Source organism: Delphinapterus leucas, chromosome 6, assembly GCF_059928025.1.
Source record: "Delphinapterus leucas isolate spDelLeu-1000000601 "Yukka" chromosome 6, BTC_Dleu_Yukka2, whole genome shotgun sequence".
In the NCBI taxonomy this organism is placed as follows: Eukaryota; Metazoa; Chordata; class Mammalia; order Artiodactyla; family Monodontidae; genus Delphinapterus; species Delphinapterus leucas.
Window position 1 is genome coordinate 111,336,840 of NC_143134.1, and position 27,591 is coordinate 111,364,430.

Consider the following 27,591-nt stretch of genomic DNA (forward strand, 5'->3'; position numbering starts at 1 on the left):
ATAAAAAGTTACCTAACTACTTGCTTAGTTTTAAAATACCCAACTGTCTTCATTCCCATGCCCAAACTCTTCTAATTCTTCTCACCACAGGATCTTAGAGCAAGACAGAAATATCTCCTTTTCCATATTTTACAGACAAGGGAACAAACACAGAGAGGTTACATAATTCTTCCAAAATGACCTATTTGCTAGGACTAGACAGCAACTTTTCTACTGTTTTTTCCCCTAAAATCATAGCTGATAGAAAAAAAAAAAACCCAACATGGAGGACTGTACATGGAAGAAAAGCACAGAAACAAGTAGAGCTTTCTGACACACATCACGTTTAAAAAAATGTCTGGAGCTTTCTTCTCATAAAATTTTATAAAAATAATTGTCTTCTCAGAGTGAAAAAGGATAAAGAGGAGAAAAACCAGTCAGGGATGGAGGGATAATGCCATTATAGATATCTTATATAATTAACAATTGCCATTCTCAAGCCTGAGGAGTATTTTGTTCTATTTGTAAGACTACACTCTATGAAATGCAAAAAAAAGAGTTCCAGGCTCTCTTACCTGTACAGAGGAGTCCATCTTTGTAGTAAAGTGCATACACTCTGGCACTGTGTCCAATTAATGATGAGGTCTCAAAGGCTTCATGGTCCTCCAGTTGCTTCATTCTCAAAATAGCCTTCAAATAAACCTTCTTCCAGTGCAAAGCATCCTGAACGGAATCATCTATCTGCCAGCCCAAATTTTTACAGGCAGTCTGCCACACCTCTGTACAGGCACTTATCACCTTATTCCACTGTTTAGAGACGAGGCAGCATGTGAGTAAAGTCTGAGGATCGAGCCATTTTAACAAATAAAAACTGAGCTCCAGGGGAAGGAGTTTGAGGAAGTCCCGCTTGAGGAGAGTCTCCAGGTTATTGGAGAGATGCCTGAGCTGGACTGCCCCACTCAGACTAATCAGGTGATCCAGAGTTTCATTTTTCTGCAAGTCCGTCAGAGAAAGAAATGTAACAGAAATGTTATCAAGCCATGTCTCAAAGTCCTTTCTCTCCATAAGGTTATGGAAAAATTTACCTGTGGCACATCAAAATATTGTATTAGTTCTGCTCAAAATGACCGTTCAAGCAAGACTGCTAACAAATGAAGTATTAAAAATTAGTGTAAAAAACTTGGCATTACAACATTATGCTTAGTTACATCACAACTTTACAGTTAATACACTGTATTTATCTGAAAATTTTCCATGCACACAAAAGAAAATACATTTGTGAAATCATACTTTAACAAATCATGACCTCAAAACATAACTCAATGAAATTTATGCTGGTGTGTGAGTGATTTGCTCCTTTTGGAGTCTAGCACATGCTACATGCATCTCCACAGTAAAAGATTGACAGAGTATTCATTCCTTATGAAACAGTGTATTCTATACAATGGAACCCCCATCAAAACCATCATAATACCACTTCCTTAATACACTCCATTTGGGCACTAAAATCACAAAAATAAGCACAAGGATGTGACAACCAGAAAACAAGTCTCCGGAGCAGTAATTTGAGACATTGGCCATCATGCTAGGTACAACGTGACCTGTTACTAGAATCACAGAACTGACTACTGGCTTTTGCAATAGATATTCAGGCAAAAAGGTTTGGGGAAGAAAAATAAGCAGATGCTGTAAGTTTTACGGTTCATGTATTCTGGTTCTTCCACTTCCTTTATGGCACTGCCTGTTATAACGTGAATTACCAAAGGCCTTATCTGGCCTTACATAGTCTGTTTTTATAAGCCTCATATGAGCTGGTGACAACTCTTAACCTCATGTACCCCCAGAGAGCCATGAGGGTCCTGGAAGCCTGCACAAATAAGACAAATTAGTAACTCTGATGCTTAAAAAACACCCAAAGAAAGGGACCATCATCTTCACTTTGCCGATGAGGAAGCTGCAGGTCAGAGAAGGTAAGTGATTTGCCTATAGCCAACACAGCAGACTGAAAGCCAGTGCTCTCAAGATCAGTACTCTTCTAAACACACCAAGTGTCTCTCTCTGAAGCCAGCTACCACCAGAACTGCAACCTGGTGATAGAATCTGGGAGCACCAAGCCTGATTATATACCACCTTCCCCTTTAGGGCTAAATACAACAAAAAAAATTTACAAGTATCCAGCAAAACATACTATGTCAAGGTGTCAACACATTCTTAACAACGGGGACTAAACTAACAGGAAGAGAACAAAAAATAAAGCAAATCACGTAAAAACCATCTTTCCCAAGATAGGCCATGTTGGTAGATATTAGTGCTGGGTGATGGGTACATGGAGGTTTTTTATTCTATTTTCATATGTTGAAACATTTCAATGATTAAAAAAAAGAATAAAAACTTTCCTTCTAATCTGATCCCTCAGTTTCCCATCAGATTATCACACTAATTTAAAAACTTTATGTCCAAATTAAGGGCTTCCCTGGTGGCGCAGTGGTTAAGAATCCGCCTGCCAATGCAGGGGACAAGGGTTCAAGCCCTGGTCCGGGAAGATCCCACATGCCAGGAGCAACTAAGCCTGTACGCCACAACTACTGAGCCTGCGCTCCAGAGCCTGTGAGCCACAACTACTGAAGCCCGTGTGCCTAGAGCCCATGCTCTGCAACAAGAAAAGCCACCGCAATGAGAAGCCCTCGCACCACAACGAAGAGAAGCCCCCCGCTCGCCGCAACCAGAGAAAGCCTGCACGAAGCAACAAAGACCTAATTCAGCCAAAAATAAATAAATAAAATAAATAAATTTATTAAAAAAAAACCTTTATGTCCAAATTAAGTTAGAAGAGGAAAATAAACTCCTTTCCATATATGTCACCTAGATCAAGGTTTACACAAATATCCAGATCTTATCGTCCAACTTTGTTAATGTTAAGGTATGTAAAAATCATTTTCATTAATTTCCCAATATCAAATTTGGTGGGAATGTTATTAGACAAAAAGCAGTCAAAGCAAATAAACCTCTTCCAATCACATCATCTGTTGTCTAATATTTTTGAACAGTGAATGGACTTTAACCCTCAGGGTTTGGGCTAGGTAGGATTTATTAATTTAAGGATTTACTTGGCTGCCAAAAAACGATGATTTCACCAAAAGTTTTATCAACTTAACACAAGATAACAAGCCTCCTGGGACTTCCCTGGCGGTCCAGTGGTTAGGACTCTGAGCTTTCACTGCCTAAGGCCTGGGTTCGATCCCTGGTCAGGGAACTAAGATCCCACGAGCCACTCGGCGCAGCCAAAAAACAAAACAAAACAAACAAACAAAAAAAACAAAATAACAAGCCTCCTCCTTTTTCTGTATCCTAACAACCTTTTATCTATAAAATTTCTGGAAAAGTTTTACTTTAAAAAAATCATTCACAGCAAGACCAAAAAAAAAAAGTTTCTGTGGACATTCACAAAATGTCACAACAGCTAATTAGTTAATACTGGCCAATTAAAAACCACCAAAACATCTGCCCAGGCATCATTTTTTACAGTGAAGAAGCAGGGGGGCTTCCTCTATCTCACCTGCACCGCCACACACACACAGTATGCCACAGGTCCATCACAGAAACGCTGACATTTATGTAAGACGAACTGTCATTTAAATGGACACAACGCAAATTTATAATACCCGTGAAAACAATATCATTACCAAATAACTAAGAGACATCATACAGCATGCCAAATCAATGTACCCGTGACACTACAGAGATTATGGGACAAGTTTTCCAACGAGCACCTTTAAAAACCCAGCCATTTCTGATATTTAAACACTCTCCTAACTCCTAATAAGAATTTTTCTTCCCACTCTTACATTAGAAATTGCCCTTTAAGCTACTGAACCCTTTACGGGACACTCTTTTCCAGTTCTTCATCTTTCACTGTCATGAAAAAGGCATCTTTTTAAAATAAAGCAGGCCCCATTAACTTTGCAGAATGCACTATTAAAAAAAAATCAGCTTTTATTTCTCTAAAAAATTGAACTGACTCTGGAGAGAACTTTCTTAAGGTCACAGGTCTAAACTGAACTCTTAGAGAGCCTCTAGGAATATCATGTACTGGCAGCAAAGGTCCCACGGGGAAAACTTCAGGAAGTGGGATTTCAATTCAACTGAAGGAGGAGCTTTTAAAACACCAGAGCTTTCCAATAATGGAACAGCTGCCTCCGGAGTGGTGAGCTTCCCATTACTGGGAATGGTCAAGGACAGCTGGATACAGAGGCAGAATGAGGTAAATGAAAATGCTTTGGAGCAGTCAAACCTTTTACTGATTCAGCCACTTCCTCTGTGATCATGGACATGTTCAACTAACTTCTAAGCTTCCGTTTTGTCATCTGTAAAATGGAAGCTAGCTCACCTTGAGGGCTGTGAGAATCAGGACCAGAGTAGGGACATGCCTAGCACAGAGCCCTTGTAAGTTTTATTACTATGAATACCTGGCAGGAAAGCTCCACTAACATCCCTTTCAACCCTATGACATTACCACAGTTTATCTTAAGATGGCTTAAAATATACAGACCAAAAAACTCAAGTGCTCAAACTTACTGGGAATTTAATTTTATAATTAAGGGCAGTTACTGACTTGAGGCTATGATTTCCCACCAGGTGCATTTTCTCTCCACCCTCTCCACACTCCATGGTGTCTCATCCTTTTTTTCCCCTCACTTAAGACTAAACATTAAACTTGCCCTTCTGCCCTCAATAGTAACAAGCACAAACCTCTGAAAGAGGTGGATGATGAAAAGATTCCTAAACTGGGAGATGGGAGACCTGGGTTTGGTCTCTGGTTCTGCCATTAACTCCCTATGTTCCCTTAGGCAACTCTCATCTTTGTACTGGTTTGACAGACTAAAGTACTACTCATAGATATTACCTCACTTGATTTTCACAACCTCATGGAAGGTATCAGAATTGCCCTTAACTAATAAATGAAGAAATTTATGGCCCCAAAGGTGGAGTGACTGTCCCAGGGTCCCACAGGAAGGAGCAGGTGCAACATCTTTCCCAGCCCCCACCCTCCAAAACCAAAACCAAACCAAACCTATACTCCCAGGTCTTACTAAAGATACAACATTCTCGATTAAACATGATGAATGCATTTTCCTCTCCTCCCTCAGGACCTGGCCTAATCAAGAGAGAAAGCAAGACACTTGTTGCCCTTGGCTTCATCTTCCCTCTCTTTTCTTATTAAGTATAGCCAGCAGTTTAAGAGTACAGAGGCTCTGAACTTATCTAAATGAACTTACATACTTATATTCTGAATATTCAAGAAGCTAGTAACACTGGTTGCTTCCAGAGAATGCTGGAGGGCTGAGGAATAGGGATGAGGGTCCCTTTATGAATTTAAAACCGTGTGAATATCCGTTCTATGTAAATCCGCCTTCAGTTTTAAGATGAATTTTTAAAAGCTTTGAAAGAATACAAATAGTGTTTCTAAAATAAGGGCTCTGCAACACCACTTGTTGCTGGGTGACCCTGGGCAAATCGCTTCACCGATCTCAAGCCCAGTTTCCTCACTTATAAAAGGTAACCACGAACAGGTAACCCTACAAGGGTTTTTAAGAGGAATAAACAAGATAATGCACTTAAAACGTTTAGCACAGTACCCGCACACTGTAAGCCTACAAGAAATGCCGATTACCATCATTATTCAGCATTAACCTTGTTATCTTTATTGCAAACAGCACTACACATACACACCTGTTTCCATGGCATACCCACAATTATGGCGCAGTCCCTCACATTAGTACAGCGCTTTATACTTCATAAACCACCTCTCCACACTTCATCATCTTTCAAACTCATGGCAGCCCTGGGACATGACTGTTAACTCATTTCGCAGCTAAGGAAACTGAGGCACTAGGAGGCAGTCACTGCGAGACTCAATTCTCCCATCTCTAAAATCAACTCCAGATCCCTTCAACCCGTTCGTCGCTCCCGGGTCCCCTGCTCCCGGAGCCGTGTTCCGCGCGGCACTGACCTGAGCGAGCGCCCCGGGGCCCGGGACCTCGCGCCGGGCTCACACCGACTAGGCGCGCTCGGGCCGCCAGAGCCTCGCAGCGGCCGGGTCCGCTCCGCAGCCATGGCGCCTGCAGGAAGAGAAAGACAAACAGCCCGAGGCGCGGCGGGTCAGCAGAGGCGCGGGCGCCAGGCAACCCCCTCCCCGACCCGGGCCCGCCTCATATACAGACCTGGACCTGCGGCCGCCGCTCGGGTCCGCAGCCTCACAGGGGAGCGGCTTCCGGTGCTGCCTACGTCATCTCCGCGCGTCCCTCCACCCGCGGCGCCCGGCGGACGCGGCTGCACTTCCGGCCCCGCCTTAAAGGGGAAGTGGGAGAGCTGAGGAGCGTAGAGGGAGGCGGAGCATGCGTAGGTCCGCTTAGACCTGTGGCACATGCACGAAAGTTTACTTCCAGGCTGCACACACGGATTTGTCCCGCAGGTTTATGTCCGTCATCCAATCTGATCTTGCACCGACTGTGCGGCACTTTTTATTATGCTTACTTTACGGAGGAGAGAGGGAGAATTTAAGAGAGGTGTCCAAAGTCAAACAACGTATAGACATAACATTTATATAGACAATAAGGCACCCGTACGTCCAGTTAGTGGTAGAGCACATCTAGGGTACTTGAAACATGGGAAATAAAAAGTTGATTCTGTGTGGTGGAAACTAAGTATGGCGTCCAGAAAGGTCTCAAGAGAGCAGATTTGAAAATTTAGGAAGACATGGGTACACAGATTGGATAACCTTTATGAAAGAAAAGGCAGTGCTAAGGTAATCAAGAAAACCAGGCACCCCTATCTATTTGCAGCAAATGGTCTCAACCCCAGGATGGTAGGAGTTTGATGAATGAAACTGAAAATTCCAGATGGAGCTGCCCCAGAGACAACATTGTTTCAACCTCTTATGGACAAAGAAACCTAATTGTCTAAGTTTAAGCCCAGAGGCTATCCAGGAGCAAAATTTATGGCTCATTAAAAAATGAAAAGAAAATTGCAAAATTGAATTTGTATTTAATTAAATCCAACACCTGTGTAACCATTCAATTTAGTATATGTAAAAATTCCCTTTCATTTGAATTTTTTTTAGGATATATATTCCCACTTTGTAAAAACCTCCAAGATTGCACAATGATTGTTGAGAAAACATAGCCAACTTTAAAATGTAATGAATTATTCCTAGCCAAATAACTACAAAAACTGCTATGAATGGCAGGTAGGAAGATCAACACGCAAAAAGAAAAACATGAAATATGGCCTGGTGTAGGAACCGAATGTTCATTACAACTGCTTATGTGACAGGAACATATAAATATGCTGGATGTTTTTTCTTTCCTTCCTTCCTTCCTTCCTGCTTTCTTTCTTTCATAAACTTGCTGCTCAAATGGTATTTGGAGTAATTCCTACACATTCACGCAATAGGAAAATTGCAAACATCAAATGCTTAGTTTCTCTGATTCAGGCTAAAATGGAGTACACGTTTTCCATTTTGAGATAAAGTTGCCTGGGAAAGGTAGATGGATGACATATAATTTATTTAGGAATGTTCTTCCATGGCCTATACTAGGAATTCAAAATCCTTCTTGATGAGACATAAACCAAACCACACCATAAGTTTCTTTGGGTAGAAAAAAAATGCACCCACTAGGGATGACAAGTATCCCTTGATATTTAACACATTTGTTGCACGTGCAGGTACCAGGGAGCAGAAACTACTCCAACTGTTTAGTTTCTTGAGATGCACTCCTTCTGTGATGATGCTATGGAGAGATGATATGGGCGAACTAACTGTTCTTTCAATTCCCACACACATTTCACCAGGCACTTCACCAGGATCATTTTCAAGAGGTAAATAAGGTTGGAAGCATTTGAAGAGGTTTGCTTTCTGGTCTTTGTTCTGGATTCACTCTAGCTGTAACATGATCAGCACTTGCTGTCCTATGGAGCCAGCAGGTATTCTGGGACAAAAGCTCAGGTTGATTGACAAGAAACCTTATCCTTAAAGTCTCAGGCACAAGGTACTGTACCTCAATTGCTGTTAGACTGAGTGATCCTGAGATACATTTGGGCATACTTTGGCATCTGGACTCAATAATTTCCAAAGCCCTGAAATCGTTCACAGACAACATGCAGGCAAGTTTCTTATAATCTTTGAAGCATTTTATATCTATTAAAATAAGCTTTTAGTAGGCTGAAGTTTCTTCTGTGTGTAAATCATCAGAACTGAGAAAATGGAAAGGAGTTCAGATTATAATTGTGAGCTTGTTTTGCTTTGTTGGTTTTTCCTATTCAATAGACACGGGAAAGTAAAAGATGGAACTCAGGATTCTCTAGTGGTTGAGAGTGAGCTTTGAAATCTGAAAGATTTGAGTTCAAATCATGGCCTTACCTCACCCTCTTATTCACTGAGAGATCTTGGGCAAATTCCTATACTGCCTGTATGCTGAGCTTAAGTTTGAAGATAACATATCTGAAAGGGATATTACCAGGGCTGAATGAGTTCAGGCATGTAAAGTGCTTAGCACAGTGCCTTGCCCCCAGCAAGCGCTCAGGAAGAGGTAAGTGTCATTAGGGGAGTCTTTGTTGATCGAAGCTCCAATGAATAGAGATTTAATTCCTCCAATGTCCCCTGGCTCTGTTATATTGCAATACTACATTGTATATGCTCTTCCAGATGGAAAGTTTCCACCTCCTTTGATGAGGTGGAGTAAACTTGGCACAGGTATGTCCTAGATCTCTGAAGAGGTGCTATACACATAGCAGAAATCTGCCCATATTGATAGATGCGTCAGATGGATTAGGGGACATTGTCAAAACAATGTCAGAATTTATTGTTAAATTGAAAAGTCATACTAGAAGAATGTAAATGTTTGATAGTAGCCATTGTTCAGTGGCCAACAAAAGCTACCACTCCATTGAAAAACAGCCTTTGACCTTTGTAGTTAGAGAAGAAACTGATCCAAGCGCTTCAATTCCAGAAAGAATATCATATATTTTCCTGTAGGCTTTTAGCACAATGGCACTTGTTACTTTATATCCATGTGTCTATGTCTGATTTCTCTTTGCTTCCCCAGTGTCTAACACAGTGCCTTGTATATAGTAAGTAGGCTTTCCTCCAAGCAAGAAAACAACCAACATTTTATTCATGATGCCTGCTGTCCAGGGGGCCATGATATAGTGGGAGAGACAGATAACAGAATTAAATAATACACACTTAAAACAGTGTAGTGCTAAGTGTTGTGAGAGGTACATATAGTGTTCAGTGGGGACAAAAACAGAAATGGAGATGGAGCCTGAATGTGTGTTCTTTTATTTAGGTGACATTCTGCAGACTTCGGACTCACCAGTGGTGTTTCATTCTGTTTAATGTTATTCTATTTCATGCCTTGCTTTTTGGGGCTGATTTTGTGGAAGAATATTTTCTGCATGCTTTGCCTTATATAGATATGAAAGTTCTTGAAATTAAGGATAAGGCAAGAAAATTGAACATGGAGCCCCTAAGAAGTAATCTTTCCAAATACTATATCCTGAGCCAGTCGGAGGTTTGTAAAGGGAAGAACATATTTTTGCTCTCTCTTATCTTCAGTAGCCCAGGAAATGGAACAAGGCGGGACCTCATCAGGAAAACCTGGGGTAACATGACCAGTGTCCGAGGGCATCCCATTCTCACACTGTTTGCTTTGGGAATGCCTGTTTTGGTGACTGCCCAGCAAGAGATAGACAAAGAGTCCCAAAAGAATAATGATATAATTGAAGGAATCTTCTTGGACAGTGCTGAGAACCAAACTCTGAAGATTATCACCATGACGCAGTGGGCTGTGACTTTCTGCCCTAACGCCCAGTTCATTCTCAAGGTTGATGAAGAGATGTTTGTCAATCTACCAAGCTTGGTAGACTACCTCCTCAATCTGAAAGAACACCTTGAAGATATCTATGTAGGAAGAGTTATCCATCAGGATACACCCAACAGAGACCCTAATAGCCAAGAATTTGTCCCTTTCAGTGAGTACCCAGAAGAGTACTACCCAGATTACTGCAGTGGTGAGGCCTTTGTTATGTCGCAAGATGTGGCTCGGATGATGTACGTAGTTTTCAAAGAAGTCCCCATTATGGTGCCTGCTGATGTGTTTGTAGGAATTTGTGCTAAATCCATTGGCCTAATACCCATACACAGTTCAAGGTTTTCTGGGAAAAGCCACATCAGATACAACAGATGTTGCTTTAAGTTCATTTTCACATCCTCAGAAACTACAGATGCTGAAATGCCCCTGGCATGGAAGGAAATTAACAGTGGGAAAGAATGTACGCTGTTTGAAACCTACTATGGGCTCATTTCCTGCAAACTTCTGACATACCTTGACAGCTTTAAACTTTTTCACATGGGTAACATAAAAAATAATGTCATGTATTATGGTGATTAGGATTTCTGTTTTTCTTAAAAGTGTGTTCTTTAAAAATTCCCTCCTACCTTGTTACAGAAAGTGTCCCTCCTTCCTTGTGTTTTATGTTGTTTCTCTGAATGTTTGATTGTACTCAGCAGGTTGCAGTGTTCTTAGTGCTCTGATGTACTACATTGAATTGAGATCTCATTTTAAGAAATTTAAGCTGGTGTAGCATGATTCTTTTCAAAATAATACCTTTTGTCTAGAAAAGAGAGAACATTAAATTTAATTATAACCAAGAGTCTTGTTTCTCTTTACAATTAATGGATTTCTAAAAATCACATTCTATGGAACTGTCATGACTCAGTGACAGCAGCTGTGACTGATTTTTGAGAATTCTCAGAATTAAAGGAAAACACTAAATAAGGAATGTAACAAAATGTTCATCTTGTCTGTAAGATGAAACATTTTAGTAATCTGAGTGGTGGAATTACACTTAAAAGTTTTAGCTACCTAGTATATATTAACTTAAATCTCACTAGTGTAAAGACTTGGATCTCTAATTTTTTGTGAAACAATTTTCATCAAGTCCTAATTAGGCAGTATTTTACAAACGGGATGCAACAAATACACATTTCATGTTATGTATACACTCTATTAGTTTCCTAAAGATGCCTAACAGAGTACAACAAACTAGGTGGCTTAAAACAACAGAAATTTAGTGGTATTAGCAGTAGGAAAATGGCCCATATAGAAAGATGGAAAAAGGGGACTCACGGATACCAGAGATGGCGGAACAGAGATGACTAATCTGGGGACAAGAAAATTCCAGTCACTTGAGAATCATTTTGTAACAGAGCAGGGCTGGTTTATCAACATCACCACCATGGCTTGAAAGAAACCTATCTCTCCATTCTGAACCATCACACTCTGATAACATATTCATGTAGAAACCTCTGGATTGGTGATCACTTTGCTGTTTAGAGAGCAGAGCACTGGAAAACAGGTGGGAACATTTTTTGTCAATGAAAAGCAAGTGCATCCTTTGTTAATCAGTAAGATGGTATCCTGGTTTAGGCATAGTGACCCCTCCATTCTGACTCTAGTTATTAGGAGTCAGTTTCCCTCTCTCTGATCAACTCAATATGGACCTGATGGATCTCAGAAATTAAAAGCAAAGCTCTCAACAACGATGACCCACCAATAAATAAAATAACAGTTTGGGGACCTTTCTGGTTTAGCATGTTATCACTCCTCCCCACCCAAAACCACAACACAGTAAGATGCCTTGATAAACAGCAAAAAAACGCATCGAGGAACACTAGAAACATTTTTAAAAGATTTATTATCTATTTTTCAAAGGAATAATAGTAACAAAAAAGCAAAAGAGACCTTATGAAAAGTATTTATTCTTAGTATAGGGAACATAATTTTAAGATTGCATATTACTTGTTTTTCAAAGAATATTTATATCCAAGACTTTGAAAGTGGAATCAGAAGGGAAAAAAAGACCAAAAAACTAAGGGAGTGGGGGGATAGAAAGAAGTCAGAAACAATTTGGTTCCATTTTAGTTAAAGTGGATTTTAAAATAAGATAGTAAGTCCATGAAAATTTTCTGGGAGAAGAACAAAACTTCCATCTTCTTGCAAAGATTAAGGCAGCCAAAGGAATCTGAGAAACATCTGGTTCAATTACGATCAAGTTTACCTGCTTTCCTGGCTTTACATTGAATTTCAATGTAGAAACAGAACAAATGTTGGTGATAAAATTACATTAGACACTCCATGATAATTCTGGTGGGAGGGAAGTCTGTTTTGTAAAATACAGATGGAGTCAAATGCCTCAGGAGAAATTTTGGTCAATAAATGGTCTAGACTCGAGAAGAAATCACTCTGCTCCTTCCACTGCTGTTGTGGAAATAGGTTTCACATAGTATGGACCTTCGCTCAGGTAAGTTCTGAGCCTCAAATAATTTGGGTTCCCAAAGATTTCTGCAATTGTCTTAGAATTGGCAAGTGCTTTCACCAGTTCATATTTGGCATCCTTTGAAGCTCTGTCACGCTCTACGGACCGGTCCATCACATATTCTACAAAACCTGGACTGTTAAACATAAGTTTCTGAGCCCAGGGTTGGTTTGCAATGGCCTGAAATAGAAGGGGGAAAGAACACAATTCCTCTGAGCCTTAAGTTAAGTTTGTTAATAGGATGGCACAAACCTTAGAAAGAAATTTGGCAACATGAACCTTAAAAATGTTACATTTTGCCCAAGTAAATTCCCTCCTGAAACTCTAACTTAAGAAAATAATCAAAATATTTTAAAAATCTGTAAACAAAGATGCTCATCACACTGTGAAAGGTACACTATAAATCCTTAATAGTGGGAAGATGAGTTAGTAAATTACGGTATATAGCAATAATAAATTAAATAAACATTAAGAATAAAGTTTATAAAGGATAGGTAAATCTGTTATATGAAAAAAGTAGATCCAAATTATACATATGGCATAATTACAACAGTGGAAAAATCAAGACAAAGACTTGAGAAGAAGACTACCCTAAAGAAACTCTCATAGATGTGCATAAGAGGATATTTTCGAGAATGTTCATTGTAGCATCATTTGTAATAGATGCTATCTAAATCTTCATTTACTGGAGATTGACACACTGTGGCTATACAATGAAATACTAATGACTTTCTAATTGCCTCTTTTAATATAGATAAATCTTAAAAACATAACATTAGGGAGAAAAAGGAAATTACAGAATGATATGAAGAGCACGATACCATTTGCAAAGTTTAAGAATATTTAAAATACTGTAATTTAAGCATATATGCATAGATAGTAAAAGTACAAAATCACGCGTGCACTTGTAAACCCTGAATTCATGACAGTGATTACATTAAGAGAGGGAGGAAGGGGAATTGGATTGGGCAGAGGTAGCAAGGTATGACTGTATGTTTGAAATATTACACCAATAAATAGATAAATACTAATACCAATACTAAAAGGAAACACCTTAAAGTCATACCAAACAGGTATGACTCTATGTGCTTTAAAAAAAGTCTACGTCTCAATCTTTTCCAAATTTAAAAATAATGAATAAGCAACGTTTATTAAAAATGTTTTTAAAAACCTCACTACTATATTTTAATGAAGAACAAGGCACAATCAAGTTTACAGCCTATGTCTTCCTCTCAAAATGTGTTCTGCAGGCCATCAGCTTCAGCATCACCTGTGAACTTGTTAGAAATTCAGGATCTCGGGCTCTATTCCAGAACCAATGAATGAGAATCTACATTTTAACAAGACATTACAGTTTGAGAAACATCAGCCTACTTAACAATAGTTGAGGATGGGTGGGTTGAAATAAAAACAGCTGCCCAAACCAGTAAATCAAAAATTATCTCTACAACTATGGCTAAGTGGAGCATAACGTAGAAAAGTGGGAAAAAAACAAATCATGAGAATACCAGTGCAGGAGCCAAAATGACCATCACAGTGACTACTGACAAGGGTGAAACAGTCTAAAAACAACATTCTTGAAGTTGACAGGTATCCTGTACCCTTCAAGATGCAGATCCTGTATCACATCCTGTGGGAAGCCTTCCCACTTTTTAAAAAAATTTTCTTTATTTTTGGCTGCGTTGGGTCTTTGTTGCTGCGCGCGGGCTTTCTCTACTTGCAGCAAGCGGGGGCTACTGTTTGTTGCGGTGCGCAGGCTTCTCACTGTGGTGGCTTCTCTTGTTGCGGAGCACGGGCTCTAGGCGCATGGGCTTCAGTAGTTGCAGCACACGGGCTCAGCAGTTGTGGCTCGTGGGCTCTAGAGCACAGGCTCAGTAGTTGTGGTGCATGGGTTTAGTTGCTCCGTGGCATGTGGGATCTTCTCGGACCAGGGCTCGAACCTGTGTCCCCTGCACTGGCAGGCGGATTCTTAACCACTGCACCACCAGGGAAGTCCAGCCTTCCCTCTCTTGTCGCCCCCACCCTCCTTGTTCCCTCCCTCTCTAGGCCAAGCATGCTGCCCGAGATCCCATTATTAAGATTACTAAAGTGATGACTACATTTCTATGAGCCCAGGGAGCCACAGCAAGTGCTGAAGCTACAGAGTTAAATCAGCTATGGCTCTTATTTTCAATAAACTCTGTTGAATAGGTCAATAAATAAACATTTTCAACAAAGTGTAATAAACAGAATGCAGAGGTATGATCCTTACCACAACTATAATTATACAATTAACTTTATAATTATATTTACTGCTTGGGTCCTTTAATAGACGATGAGCTACATGAAAGGAAGGTCTTTGTATCTTTTGTTCACTACTATATCCCCAGAACCTAGCAAAGAAAAGAAACTCGACAAATATTTGCTGAATAAATGAATAAATGCAAAGTAGGAAAGCCAGCACTGCTTAACTCAACCTTGTGGGTTTGGGCAAAGCTTGCTGAAGAGACACCCAACTTAGTGCTTGAAGAATAAATAAGAGGTTAACAAGCAAAGTCAGGGAAGAGTGTTGAATGTAGAGTGTACACGAGGGTCCAGAGATATGAAGCAAGCAGTCTGCTATCACTAGGGCTGCCAGTGCCAGAAGCGAATGGCAGGAAATAAGGCTGAGGGAAACCAGGGCTAAGGTAGTGAGGGCTTGCTTGATGGCAGATAAGGAATGCGGAATTAATTCTGTGATCCCACAGCACCCTCGAACATTTTGCCACAGCACCTAATACCTTTTACTGAAACCATTTGTTTACATATTTGTCTCCCTAATTAGTCTACAATAATAGTAGAGGGCAGAAACTTCCTATGCACTTGTGCATCCCCAGGGCATGGCGGAGAGACTGGCTCACTGTAGTACACATGTGTTGAACCGGCAGAGCCCCAGCAGGCATGGAAAAGAGGACGCCTACCGTGAACACTTTTAAGGCAGCACAGTGTAGTTCAAAGAAGGGTTGAGTACTGATGCCACGGAAGAGCTCCATCGGGTCCCGAGATAACGAAGAAAACCAGGATTCTGTCATCCTCAGGAGGTCATCAGTCTGCTGCTCAGCCTACAAGACAGAAAAGGAAAACCTCAAGACATTAGGAAGTCAGGAAACCTGGGTTCTGATCATACCCTGTCATTAACTAGCTGTGTGAGCTCTGCCAAGTCTGGAGCATTCTTCCCCAACTCAGCCCAGACTTCCCAGTTTTGTCTTGTTTCTTTTTTGATGGGGTTGATTAAGCAATCTCTAGGGTCCTATCCAGTTCTAATACTCTACGATTCCACTTTAACTTTAAAAATGTCACTAGTCACATAATGAGGGTTATCTTCTTTCACTAAGAGTGGGAGAGATGGCATTTATTTGGTCAACATTTATAGTAAGTTAACTAGTATTATACAGACATATTCTCCCCCACATGTACCACTGTTCTTCATTAATTTCCCAATCTACTTACTGGTAAATAAAAAAGAGATGAAATTGCATCCAAACACCTAGTTTTGAGCTCTGTTGAGGCATTCTTTGCTTGATATCCTATTCTCATCAGCAAGCGTTCAAAGCGAGTTCCTTTGAAGAATAACAAGATATTTTTTACTGTGGTAAAATACACATAACCTAAAATTTATCATTTTAACCATACAGCTCAGTACATTCACACTGTTGGGAAACCATCACCACCATCCATCTCCAGAACTTTTTCATCATCTCAAACTGAAACTCTGTACTCATTAATCAACAACTCTCCTTTCCCCTCCCCCCACAACCGTCCCCTGGTAACCACTATTCTATTTTCTGTCTCTGTGAATTTGACTATTCTAGGTACCATGTATAAATGGAATCATACAATATTTGTCTTTTTGTGTTTGGCTTATTTCACTTTGCACTATATCTTCAAGGTTCCCCCATGATGTAGCATGTGTCAGAATTACATTCCTTTTTTTTTTTTTTTTTTTTTTTTGCAGTACGAGGGCCTCTCACTGCTGTGGCCTCTCCCGTTGCGGAGCACAGGCTCCGGACGCGCAGGGGCAGCGGCCATGGCTCACAGGCCCAGCCGCTCCGCGGCATGTGGGATCTTCCCGGACCAGGGCACGAACCCGTGTCCCCTGCATCGGCAGGCGGACTCTCAACCACTGCGCCACCAGGGAAGCCCTACATTCCTTTTTAAGACTGAATAATATGCCTTTGAATGTATATACCACATTTTTTTAATCCATTCATTCATCAATGAACACTTGGGTTGTTTCTACCCTTTTTGGTTATTATGAATAATGTTGTTAATGAACACAGATGTACAAACATCTATTTAAGCCCCTGCTTTCAATTCCTTTGGGTATACACCTAGAAGCGGAATTGCTGGATCATATGGTAATTCTATGTTTAATTTTTTGAGGAACCACCATGTTTCCACAGCAGCTGTACCATTTTACATTCCCACCAGATATGCACAAGGGTTCCAATTTCTCACATCCTGTCAACCCTTGTTATTTAAAAAAATAATAGCCATCCTAATGGGTGTTAAGTGAACAACTAGATTTTTAAAAGTATGCTTTCATATACTATGACTGTTACCAACCTAATCCAATATAAAAATAAACATGTAGTCAGAAACAAAGTGACAGGCCTAAAACACATTCATATGCAATACAGCATATATAAGTTAAAGTGTAGAACTCTGGAATCAAAGGACCTGGATTTGAGTAGCAGCTGCCCCACAGTCTGAATGATCTTAGAAAATTTTCTTAACTTCTCTGAGTGTCACCTACCTTATCTGTAAAATGAGAATGACAATAGTATGTTCTTTGCAAGACTGTAAAAGGATCATATGTCATAGGTACAAGCAGTTAGAAAAGTACACATAACCTGGATACTAGCTGTGATATACAACAGCATATATAATTTTCAACATATATTTCACAAGGGTTTTAACAGTGCTGTACATTTTTCTTTTTTCTTTTTTTTTTCTTTTTTGCTGCATGTGGGCCTCTCACCGCTGTGGCCTCTCCCGCCGTGGAGCACAGGCTCCAGACGCGCAGGCCCAGCGTCCACGGCCCACGGGCCCAGCTGCCCCGCGGCATGCGGGATCCTCCCGGACCGGGGCTCGAACCCGCGTCCCCTGCATCGGCAGGTGGACTCTCAACCACTACGCCACCAGGGAAGCCCTGTACATTTTTTTGTGTGTAGAATTCATAGTACTTGCAAGATACTCATGAATGTGCCATGAGAGTATCACTCTTAACATAAAATCTTGTAACATATTTTTGTTTTCCTTCCTTGACATACAAATATAAAACAAATGTGTCTTTTCAGTAAATATTCACAACAACCCTGAGAAGTAGTTGTTATACACTTGTTACATATGAGGAAAGTGAGGCCTAGAGTAGTGAAGTGAGTAAGTGAAGCTCAAAAAGCTAAGTTAGTGTTAGAACTGGAACATGAATCCAGGTCTTTCTGACTCCAGACTATGGCCTTTGTACTATGAATACTATTTAAGAAAGATGTAGAGGGGAAAGAGTGCTTGGTCCAGCCAAGTTTAAAAAAAAATTCAGTAATAATTATGAAACTTTTTAGGGATTAGTCCAAGGTCATGGTAAAAAGACTGCCATCTGTAAAAGTAGTTTCTACTACGCAGTTAACATACAAGCAAATGAACTTATATGATGAATTCTTGTCCCCCCCTCCCCCGCTAAAAAAAGAGATATCCTTAAGGAAAGCCAAAACAAGGCATACCAACCTGTTTTCTGTAAAACTTGTTTTCCTTCAACATTGGATCCTAGAATTCCAATTGTGTCCACTGCTACACCAATCATGGTGGGGTCTTGACTTTCTGTCATTTCAAAGACTTTTTCCACAAAGACAGGATAACGCTCACAGATCTGCTGAGGACTATCCATGATAGCCAGGTTTCCAAAAAACTTCACAAATCCTAAAGATATTTACAAGAATGTATTTTAATAGAAAAAGAAGATAGCATAAATTGTGGACCCTAGGTTTTCATGGGACAGTTAATAAACTTCAGGCCAGAAAGAGGAGAAAGGTTACAGTACTGTGTTGCCTGGAAATCAGACAGACCATAAGGAGATACTGAAGGACCTGTGATGTGTGGTCCTGATGGAATAGAAACCCCAGGGTGTCAATGGAGCTGGGTCCGAATACTGAAGCATTGTCATATGCAAGAGGGAGGAACAAACAACTAGGACCAGCGGATACAAGTTATAGGAAGGCAAGTTTGGGGTCATTATCAGGAAGAAATTTTTAAACAGAGATGTTCATCGACGAAATAAGCGAGGCTATCTAAAATTAATATCCAATTTCTGGAAGTGCTGAAGAAAAACTAATCAACCAAGTCCTAGAACAGAATGGCTAGAATAATTCTGTATTAGATAAAGATTCCAACTCAAGATTTGATGAATCGGTGAAATATACTGTAAGTATCATTGCTAATAGTTTTATTATGATTCTTTTGGCTAAGGTTCAAGGGAAACAGCCTAATGCTCTAAACAGCAATATTTCCAGAAAATTAGAATCAACAGTGCATGGCTCCCAGAGCAATAGATTCCACTTCATTAAGGGGCTATGGGTATCATCTTAAGGGAATCAGCTCTACAGAAAACAATCCCTGGCCTCCCCTGTCAGAGATAACTCTGAAACCAAACATACACTGTCATTTCCACAAGTGTCAGTATTTCTTACCTGGCAAATAGAAGCTAGAGAAAGGGTCTGAATCTGCCCCAACAATTATATTAGAAATCTGGTCAATTACTCCTTCTTGAGCGAGGTACTGTCGTCCATGATGAGTATATGCCAGTGATGTCACCATTTCTATACAGGTGGCTCTGAAATGCCAAGATTTTGCATATGACTAGTATACTTTATAAACTGTTTTCATATAGGTTATTTTATTTAATTCTTCCCACCAAGTGTGAAAGGTGACTGATCCTGGCTCTACTTTTCAGATCAGGACACAAGGATGAGAAAATTGTAACTTGTCCAGAATCACATTGTTTTAACAAGGCAGTTAAGACTTAAATCATGACCTTCTGACTTGAGGCCCATTATTGTTTTCATTATAACACAACTACCTCCTCAAAGAGTTTTTCAACCTTTGTTTTATTTTGAAATGTCAAACATGAATATTTTCTCACAAAATTATAATGCCTTTACCACATATTTAAAAAATAATTCTTTGGCATCATCTAAAGCCTAACCATGAGCAAATTTCCTCAATTAACTAAAAAAAGTATTTTTATAAGTTGATCCTAAGGTATCTTAACTGACTATTTGCAAGGTTTTTTCCTATGTCACAAAGTCTGATACTAAGTTAAAGAAATTTAACAAAATAATTTCCTTATTAGGAAGGCTTTGAAACAATGTAACTCAAATGCTCTGAAACAGTATGACTGAGGACTGGTTTATGCATGTGAGTTCAACAAATTCAATCACATTTAAAGAACACAGGACAATCAGAAAATCATTTAAGATAAGAAAAACAAAGTCCTGTGTACACAAAGGTAACTATAGCGCTCTTATAACAGCAAAATACTTGAACCAAGTATTCAACAGTGGGGATGTGTTAGTAAATTGTGGAATATCCAAGGAAACACTTGGCAGATACTCAAGGGGACTTAAGGAATAGGGGCTGGAAGTAAAGAGACTGGAATTAACATTTCTTTGAGAGTCTATATCGGCCATTGTATTGGTCTCTATGGTCAATTCACTTAATCCTCATATTATCTTCTTTACAGAATTGTCATTGTTCCATTTAGGAGATAAGGAAACTCAGGTGCAGAAAGGTTACAATAATTTGTCTAAGGTCAAACAGCTACTAAGTAGTAGAGATGGATGTAAGCCCAATTCTCACTCATTTTCAAAAGTCCATGTTTCTTCTATCATGCCGTAGTGCTATTATTTAACAACATCAAAAAACGTGCATGTTGGGAATTCCCTGGCAGTCTAGTGGTTAAGAGTCGGCGCTTTCACTGCCGAGGGCCTGGGTTCAATCCCTGGTTGGGGAACTATGTTCCCATAAACCACACGGCATGGCCAAAAAAAAAGAAAAAACTTATATACATACATACATATATATAATGTGCATGTTAACACATTAAGTAATACAAAATGACAGTTACCATGTGATTGGCAACTTTTAAACAGCACACATGCCTAAGGACAGGGAACACTGTTATTCAAAAGTAGCTGAATTGTCATGCTAAGTTCCAGTATGTTGTCACCATGTAAGTTGAGCAATTTTCAAAAAGCCCCTTCTTCAGGACATAATCAGTCATGAGATTGCAACCTGAGCATAGGCTCCACTAGGGGAGATCACACTAAGTTCCGAGGTTGTCTCCTGTCCCCCCAAGAAAGGACATTTTGCTTTAAGAACTCTCTCCATCAACATACCTGACTAGCACATCCTCACCGGTCAGTTCTCGGAGGAGCTGCGTTACCAATCCACTGGTGGTACAGTAGTTTAAAGATTCTGGTGACACAGAAGATATCTCCACAATTAGCTGAAAGAAAACAGAAAAAGCAGAAAGGTCAAAATAGCCCCAAACTTGTTAGATGGCATTTTAAGTTAAATGCAGGACTAGGAAGTATATTACATACTATTATATACTAGTATAAATTATATACTTAATATAATTGAATTTTTAAAAATCCATTATTTGTCTCCACAAGCAAGAAAACTTCATTGAACACACAAGAAATTACTCTGGTACAGAAACACTCACCCAGATATACCTGGGTATATCTGCCCTTTTAAAAAAAGAAACCATCTGTATAACTGATTCACTTTGTTATAAAGCAGAAACTAACACACCATTGTAAAGCAATTATACCCCAATAAAGATGTTAAAAAATAAATTAATTAAAAAAAAAAAAGAAACCATCAATCAGGACAAAAGCCCCTATCAACAATAACGAACAGACTGTAAAAATCATTCATTCATTCATTCTATCAGTCGGCCATTCACTTACTCGTTCAACAAGTATGTTCTGAGGGCTTACTGAGAGATCTAGGACACCGAGTATTTTAAGCAGAGGAATGACAGAATCAGATTTCGATTTTTAAAAGATCGTTCTGACTACATGTGGCGATAGACTAGGTGTGACAAAAATGGGAGCAGAACAGTTTGGATGCAAATACAATAGTCCAGGTGAGAGATACTGGTAGCTTAGACTACGGTGGTGGTGGCTATAGCAAAGCAGAGAAATGCACGAGTTTATGTAAAACTGACACAATGTGATGACTGAGTGGATACATGGCAGGGAGGACAGGGCCTCACAGAGAATAAGCTGGAGGTCCAACAGCCAGCCACGTGGGCTGGGAGACGGGGCCAGTTTGTTGCTGCTGTTTTTATTAGGGGCATGAGGTGGATGGAGAAGATCAGAAGTTTGGTTTGAACATGAGCATAAGGGGCCTAGCATGCCTTCACAAACTCCAACAATTAAAGGTCAATAGAGGCTAAGGAGCCAGGAGACCAAGAAGAAACAGCTACAGAAGCAGAAGGAAAATCAAGATTGTGTAATATTAACAATGCAAAGTAAGACATTGTTCTGAAGAGGGAATCAGACTGTAAATGGTTCTGTTTTGAATATACAATCTATTAATTGCATGGCCTTGGGTCAATGACTCCATCAACAGCGAGATTAATGATAATGAAGTATCAGGTTTACTGTGAGAATTGAAGAGAATATATATGAGAGGATTTAGCACACTGCTCAGTACAAAGCTTCTTCTTACTACCACTACTACACTAATTTTTTCAGTCTAATTTCAATGGGATCTCCCCTATTATAGTACTCAGACTGCAGTATAAATATTTTTTATATGACTGTCTCACACACTAGGCTGGGAGTTCATCCCTACATCCCGAGCACCTGGTATATATAGGGCCTAACATAGACTATAAACTCAATAAATACATGTTAAATGAGCCATCTCGCCTTCTGATGTAAGCCTTGATGCATTCTGAATTATAGGCACCAGAAACGATGCTTTTAGTCTTACCTCATACACCCTGTATCGAACAATGTCATTTGTTTCCATTACACTTTTCAAATCATCCAGCAGATTACTTTCAAATAAAGCCTCCAGTCCAGCCTGGGTCAGTGATATTCTTGACAGGGATTTAATGGCCTTATAAGGAAAGAAAGTATCTCTTAAGTCATAAAAATACCAAACTGTACTTTCTACTTCATAAGATTTATGTGAAAATTAGTGTATGGAACGCAGCTTACCCAAGGAGCATTCACTACATTTTAGCTATAATTACTTATAATTGGAAAAAATACATAGTATTCCCAACAGAAAATAGAAAAAGCTTCTTATCAAGCAACCCAATGTAAGCTCTATGATGGTTAATTTAGAAATGTGCATTCTAGAAAATAAAAGGGGTTTACTAGTTTTATTTTGATGCCATTTATTTATTTCATACCATCGATATGAGGCTGCAAATTCTATTACGCAAATCATTCATTCTAAACCTCCACCTCTCAATCCAGAAGGCCTTTCTCTGTCTTTTAGGACATTAATGTCTCTGCATGTTTAGGCTAATGGTTGTAGCTGACTCACCGCTTTAGCTACAGATAGATTCTCTCCACCAATACAATAAACGATTTGTTTTAATAATTCAGCATTATTTAGAATCTCAGTAACAGCATCAGAATTTTCAACAATTCTTCCAACCTGAAAGGAAAAAAACAATCAGAAATACTCTTCCAAGGTAGGGCAACATGGAAACACATGATGGTCAAATTTCCTTAGTGTGCAGTTATTTTAGGAGTTACTAACTACAGCTATGAGTCATTAAAAAATTCCAAATGACCCAAATTCATTACAGCCAAACACACAGATGGTATAGTCACATCTTTGAAAAGAAAGAAAAAACCAAACAAAACAGGTGAGTTAAGACTTGAGACACCTCAGTGAGTGAAAACAATAAAATCTTAGTTCTACGAACTTTCAGTTCTTGATCTTGAGCAAATTAAGTAACTTTTTTTGAGCCTAATTTCTTGTCTGTAAAATGGGAATACAATACTTAACTGCAGGACAGTAATAAAGATTAAATGAAACTAAATAGGTAAAGCACCTCCTACAGAGTTTTGCACATAAATGGTCAATGGATAAATCGATCCTTTCTCCTTTTCTTGAATAAATACTTCAGAGAAAAAAAGAAAAAACAGTAGTTGAACATCTAGTGGATAACTAACTGCTCAGCTTCTATCCCTTCAAGATAATCCTCGGCAGCAGCTCTTCACCCAAACACTAGCATGTCTGGTTACCAGGGTGGTAAGAGTTACTGTCTTAATTTGTTGGTATAGTGACCTTTATAATAGTACTTCACTCATGCCACTATAATAAGACTTACCATGGCAATCTTTCTCTCTAGACTAGGGGCTCCTTGGAGGAAAGAAACAGGCTTTATTTATCTTGGTAGCTCTAACAGCATATGGTACAATGCCTGATAAAAGGAGCTCAGTATTTGATGACTAACTGACTCAGATGGTACTCAGTGGAACTTCTTACTTTAGCTTGTAGCTGCCAGTTATAGTTAGCTACGCATACTAGAATAGACTAGATACTCCCTACACAGAGAGCACGTGTTTTCTTCACCTCTCTGTCTCTGGCTCCCAGCATACACCCTGGCCCAGGGCAGGTGGTCACTAAATGTTGATTCCCTTATTATGTGCTAATAAAATTTCATACCTGGGACAGAGTGAGGATTTTTACAGAATCATTGGGGTGAGTCAGTCCCCTCTGCAGGTCAACCCTGAGGTTCCGGGCCACGTGAACTGGCTCCAAAGCTTGCAGCAATCTCTCCAGGATGGATACACACAAAGTAGTCTGTTCCCTAAAAGAGACACCACAGATCTCATCAATTCATGTCCTACCAGGTAGGAAGCAACAACCTAATATCTGACACCTAGCTTAATGAGGCTCTTCTCCACACAGACTTCCCTTTGAAACACCAACTTCTACTAGTTTATTCAAATTTACCTAGTACCGGGCTTCCCTGGTGGTGCAGTAGTTAAGAATCTGCCTGCCAATGCAGGGGACACGGGTTCGAGCTCTGGTCTGGGAAGATCCGATGTGCCGCGGAGTAACTAAGCCCGTGCACCACAACTACTGAGCCTGCGTTCTAGAGCCCACGAGCCACAACTACTGAAGCACACGAGCCACAACTACTGAGCCCACACGCCGCAACTACTGAAGCCCGCGCACCTAGAGCCCGTGCTCTGCAACAAGAGAAGCCACTGCAATTAGAAGCCCGCACACCGCAACTAAGAGTAGTCCCCGCTCACCGCAATTAGAGAGAAAGCCTGTGCACAGTAACGAAGACCCAATGCAGCCAGAAATAAATAAATAAATTTACTAAAAAAAAAAAGATTCTAGGTTTACATTTATCAGAAAAGATCTCGAACCAATATACAGTGCAGGAAAACATCAATATATCTAGAGACTGCCAATCCACTATCCAGAGAATTATTCCCACAAATTGCAATTGGTATCTACAGTGTACTAAGTTCTGAATTACCTTGTCTTTAAATTTCCATTAAAATTGTTTCCTAGAGAGCTGCTCCTTCATTCAGCAAACCATGACCCCACAGACCTTATTCTTCAAACTCCCCTTCATTTCAGTTCCTAGTGCACCTCTGGTGTTAACTTATAGATCACTGAAAGTCTCTTCATCTATAATATGAAGTGGTTGGACTAGGTGGGCTCTCTAAAATTTATGAGTTTAATCTTTTATTTGGCATATATTGTATTATGTGCTTCATCCCAAGAGGGATGCAGAGATGAATTCTTCAAAGAATTTACCAACTAGACAGAAACACATATGGAATTACAACATAAGGCAATAGTGTCAAGTATTATTAAGAGAAGTAATGATAATGTCCTTTAGGAGATCTAAGGCCAGTCACTTGCAACTGGAGTGACCAAGAAAGACTTTTTGGAGGGGGTGGCACTTCACCTGGGCCTTAAAAGATGGACAGATTTGGAGGGGAAGGCATTTCAGTTAGAAGGACTGGCATGAACAAAGTTAGGAAAGTGCCAAGTCATGCTCAAGGGAAAGTAGTGCCACTTGGTAGCTGGAGCAGATGAAATATGTGTAGAGTGGAAAAAGATGAGGCTGGAAAAGTAGGATGGAAATATATTGTAAAGGTCCAAGTGCCAGACTAACAAGTCATGATTTTACACTGGAGGCAATGCGAAACCATGGCAAAGATGTGAGCCAAATATCCTGAGAAGTTCCCTGTGGTTGCAACGTGGGAAGGACACACTAGAAAAGGAAACTCGGAGGTAATGAGAAGTCAGACTAATGCAACAGACCTAGCGAGAGGGAGAAAATGAAGGCCTGAATTAAAATGGACAAATAGAGATTTCATAGGCAGACCTGAATAATGTTAATTAACAGAATTAATGAAGGGAGAACACATATGAAAAAGGGAGGATTCTTAGAAGGTCAGAGCCAAGAAAGCCCTCTGAAATCATCCAGTGTTGATTCAGTGATTCATTATCTTTTCAAGAAGAAAGGCCACTTTTAAATTTCTGGATCACAAACATTTAAAGTCTTTTAAGTTATCAGATGATCAAATACAAAGTGTTTTTAAATCAAATACCACAGATATACATAAAATGAAAAGTAAAAGTTGCCATCCTACCATTCTAAGTCCCACTACCATATTAATAGTTACTGATGTATCTTTCAGCTATTCCAAAAGCTACACTGGCCTGTGTTCAAGTGGGTGTGGGAGGGTGGTAATCCTTTTTAAAAATTACGCATAACGGGATTATAAACTCCTACAATTTTCTTCTTTCATTCAGCAACATATATTAAAGATCTTTCTATGTCCACATATATAGATCTACCTCAATTTTCCTAATAGCTGCATAGTACTACAGTCATGTGTCATAATTTAAGAATCCCCTTTTAATAGATATTCAGGTGGTTCCTAGTTTTTTTGTTTTGTTTTGTTTGTTTGTTTGCTGCCTCCTTCTGTTATGAATATTCCTGTATATGCAGTACATTTTGTGTGTGAGTATACCTGCATGTTAAATTTCTGTAACAGGGAATTACTGGATCAAAGGTATGTGAATTTAAAATATCGATGGATCCTTCGAAATTGCCAGGATAGGACCCCTTCTTAAGAGGTGGGAAAAAGTCAAGGACTTGGATATGTGGCTGTGGAGTCCTCCCCGTAGGTGGGCAACGTTGCTTTCCTCCTCCTATTCCAAGGATGAAGGCAGTGAGGCTAGGCGACGGCCACCTCAGAGCCTGGGCTTGAATCCCGTCTCTCGCCTCTCAGCCCGGGATCCTTCCCTCTCTGAAATTTCATTGATATTCAACCTTCACTGTGACTGGGAAAAGCCTCCCCCGTCACCACCACCCCCATCCCCGTCTCCATACTTGGGGGTGTCGCTCTCCCCCGCTCAAGCTGCCGGGTCATCTCACCGATGGTTCTCGTTGAGCAGGGAGAAAAGCGGGCCAAGGCGCAATTCCGCCGCTTGCTCGCGGAGTTCGCTGAGAGGCACCGACTGCAGCACCGACTGCAGAGCGCGCAGCTCCTCCAGCGGCGCTTCCAGCCGAGACACCTCCCTCAGAAGCGACAGCGCCTGAGCCGCCATGATGCCCCCTCCCGCCCGGGCTCGCCAGTCAACCCTCCCAGCTCCCGGCTCCCGGCGCGCTTTTCCAAGCCTCGCGAGATCTGCCCGGCGCAGACTCCCTTCCCCGAGTTTTGGCTGGGCCAAAACGGCCCGGGCTGCACCAATAGAGTTGCGGAGCTGCCGGGCAGCGCGCGCTCGGGGGCTGCCAAGCCTCGCGAGAGCGGGGCTGACTAGAGTCGCTGGTGATTAGGGGGACGCATCGCGGTGTTATGTTGGACGCTGCTCAGTTGGTCCTGCCGTCCGACTCTCCGGTTGGTTTGCTTCTGTCTCACTGAGAGCGAAGGCTGGGTAAATGCCTGGCAAGCGGTGTGGTGAGAATGAGGACCAGCCAAAGGTTGAACGGCCTTGGGGGCGGCACCCTGGCTCTAAAACCAGGCTCAGCAGCGGCTATGGTGGACGCCGCTGCGGCTTGGGCAGGGGCTTAGGCCGCCCGGGGCGGGGCGGAGGCGGTGGGCATCCTGCTCCCGGGCCAGACACGTATTAAGAGGAGGCGGAGGGTCATGTGTCTGGAAGACGAGATGAAAATTCTCGAGAAGCTGGAAGAAGGGTTTGCGC

The 27,591-nt window shown here is 40.6% G+C and overlaps 3 protein-coding genes across 4 annotated transcripts in view; 1 reads left to right on the forward strand and 2 right to left on the reverse strand.

Annotated features, from left to right (window-relative positions):
• FBXW2 (F-box and WD repeat domain containing 2) overlaps positions 1-6,303 on the reverse strand; it is a 32,015-nt gene extending 25,712 nt beyond the window's left edge. The window contains exons 1-3 of one of the 2 annotated variants that reach the window (XM_022578891.2): positions 6,201-6,303; positions 5,990-6,098; positions 555-1,064 (exon numbers count right to left, since the gene is read on the reverse strand). In XM_022578891.2, the coding sequence (XP_022434599.1) occupies positions 555-1,044 (490 nt within the window). In that variant the 5' untranslated portion in view covers positions 1,045-1,064; positions 5,990-6,098; positions 6,201-6,303. The other variant, XM_022578890.2, reaches the window with a different exon arrangement.
• A 1,833-nt stretch (positions 6,304-8,136) lies between these two features.
• On the forward strand, positions 8,137-12,165 carry B3GALT9 (beta-1,3-galactosyltransferase 9). Its single transcript, XM_022577968.3, has 2 exons — positions 8,137-8,142; positions 9,327-12,165. Exons 1-2 carry the CDS (start codon positions 8,137-8,139, stop codon positions 10,428-10,430), a joined length of 1,110 nt encoding a protein of 369 aa, XP_022433676.2. The 3' UTR covers positions 10,431-12,165.
• PSMD5 (proteasome 26S subunit, non-ATPase 5) lies at positions 11,718-27,032 on the reverse strand. The gene is made up of 10 exons (XM_022578888.3): positions 26,825-27,032; positions 24,076-24,220; positions 22,942-23,055; positions 22,378-22,506; positions 20,766-20,875; positions 19,059-19,201; positions 18,100-18,291; positions 15,826-15,935; positions 15,297-15,437; positions 11,718-12,537 (listed from the first exon to the last, which is right to left on the reverse strand). The coding sequence occupies exons 1-10, from the start codon at positions 26,995-26,997 to the stop codon at positions 12,280-12,282; spliced, it is 1,515 nt and encodes a 504-aa protein (XP_022434596.1). The 5' UTR covers positions 26,998-27,032; the 3' UTR covers positions 11,718-12,279.
• Positions 27,033-27,591: the final 559 nt, after the last annotated feature.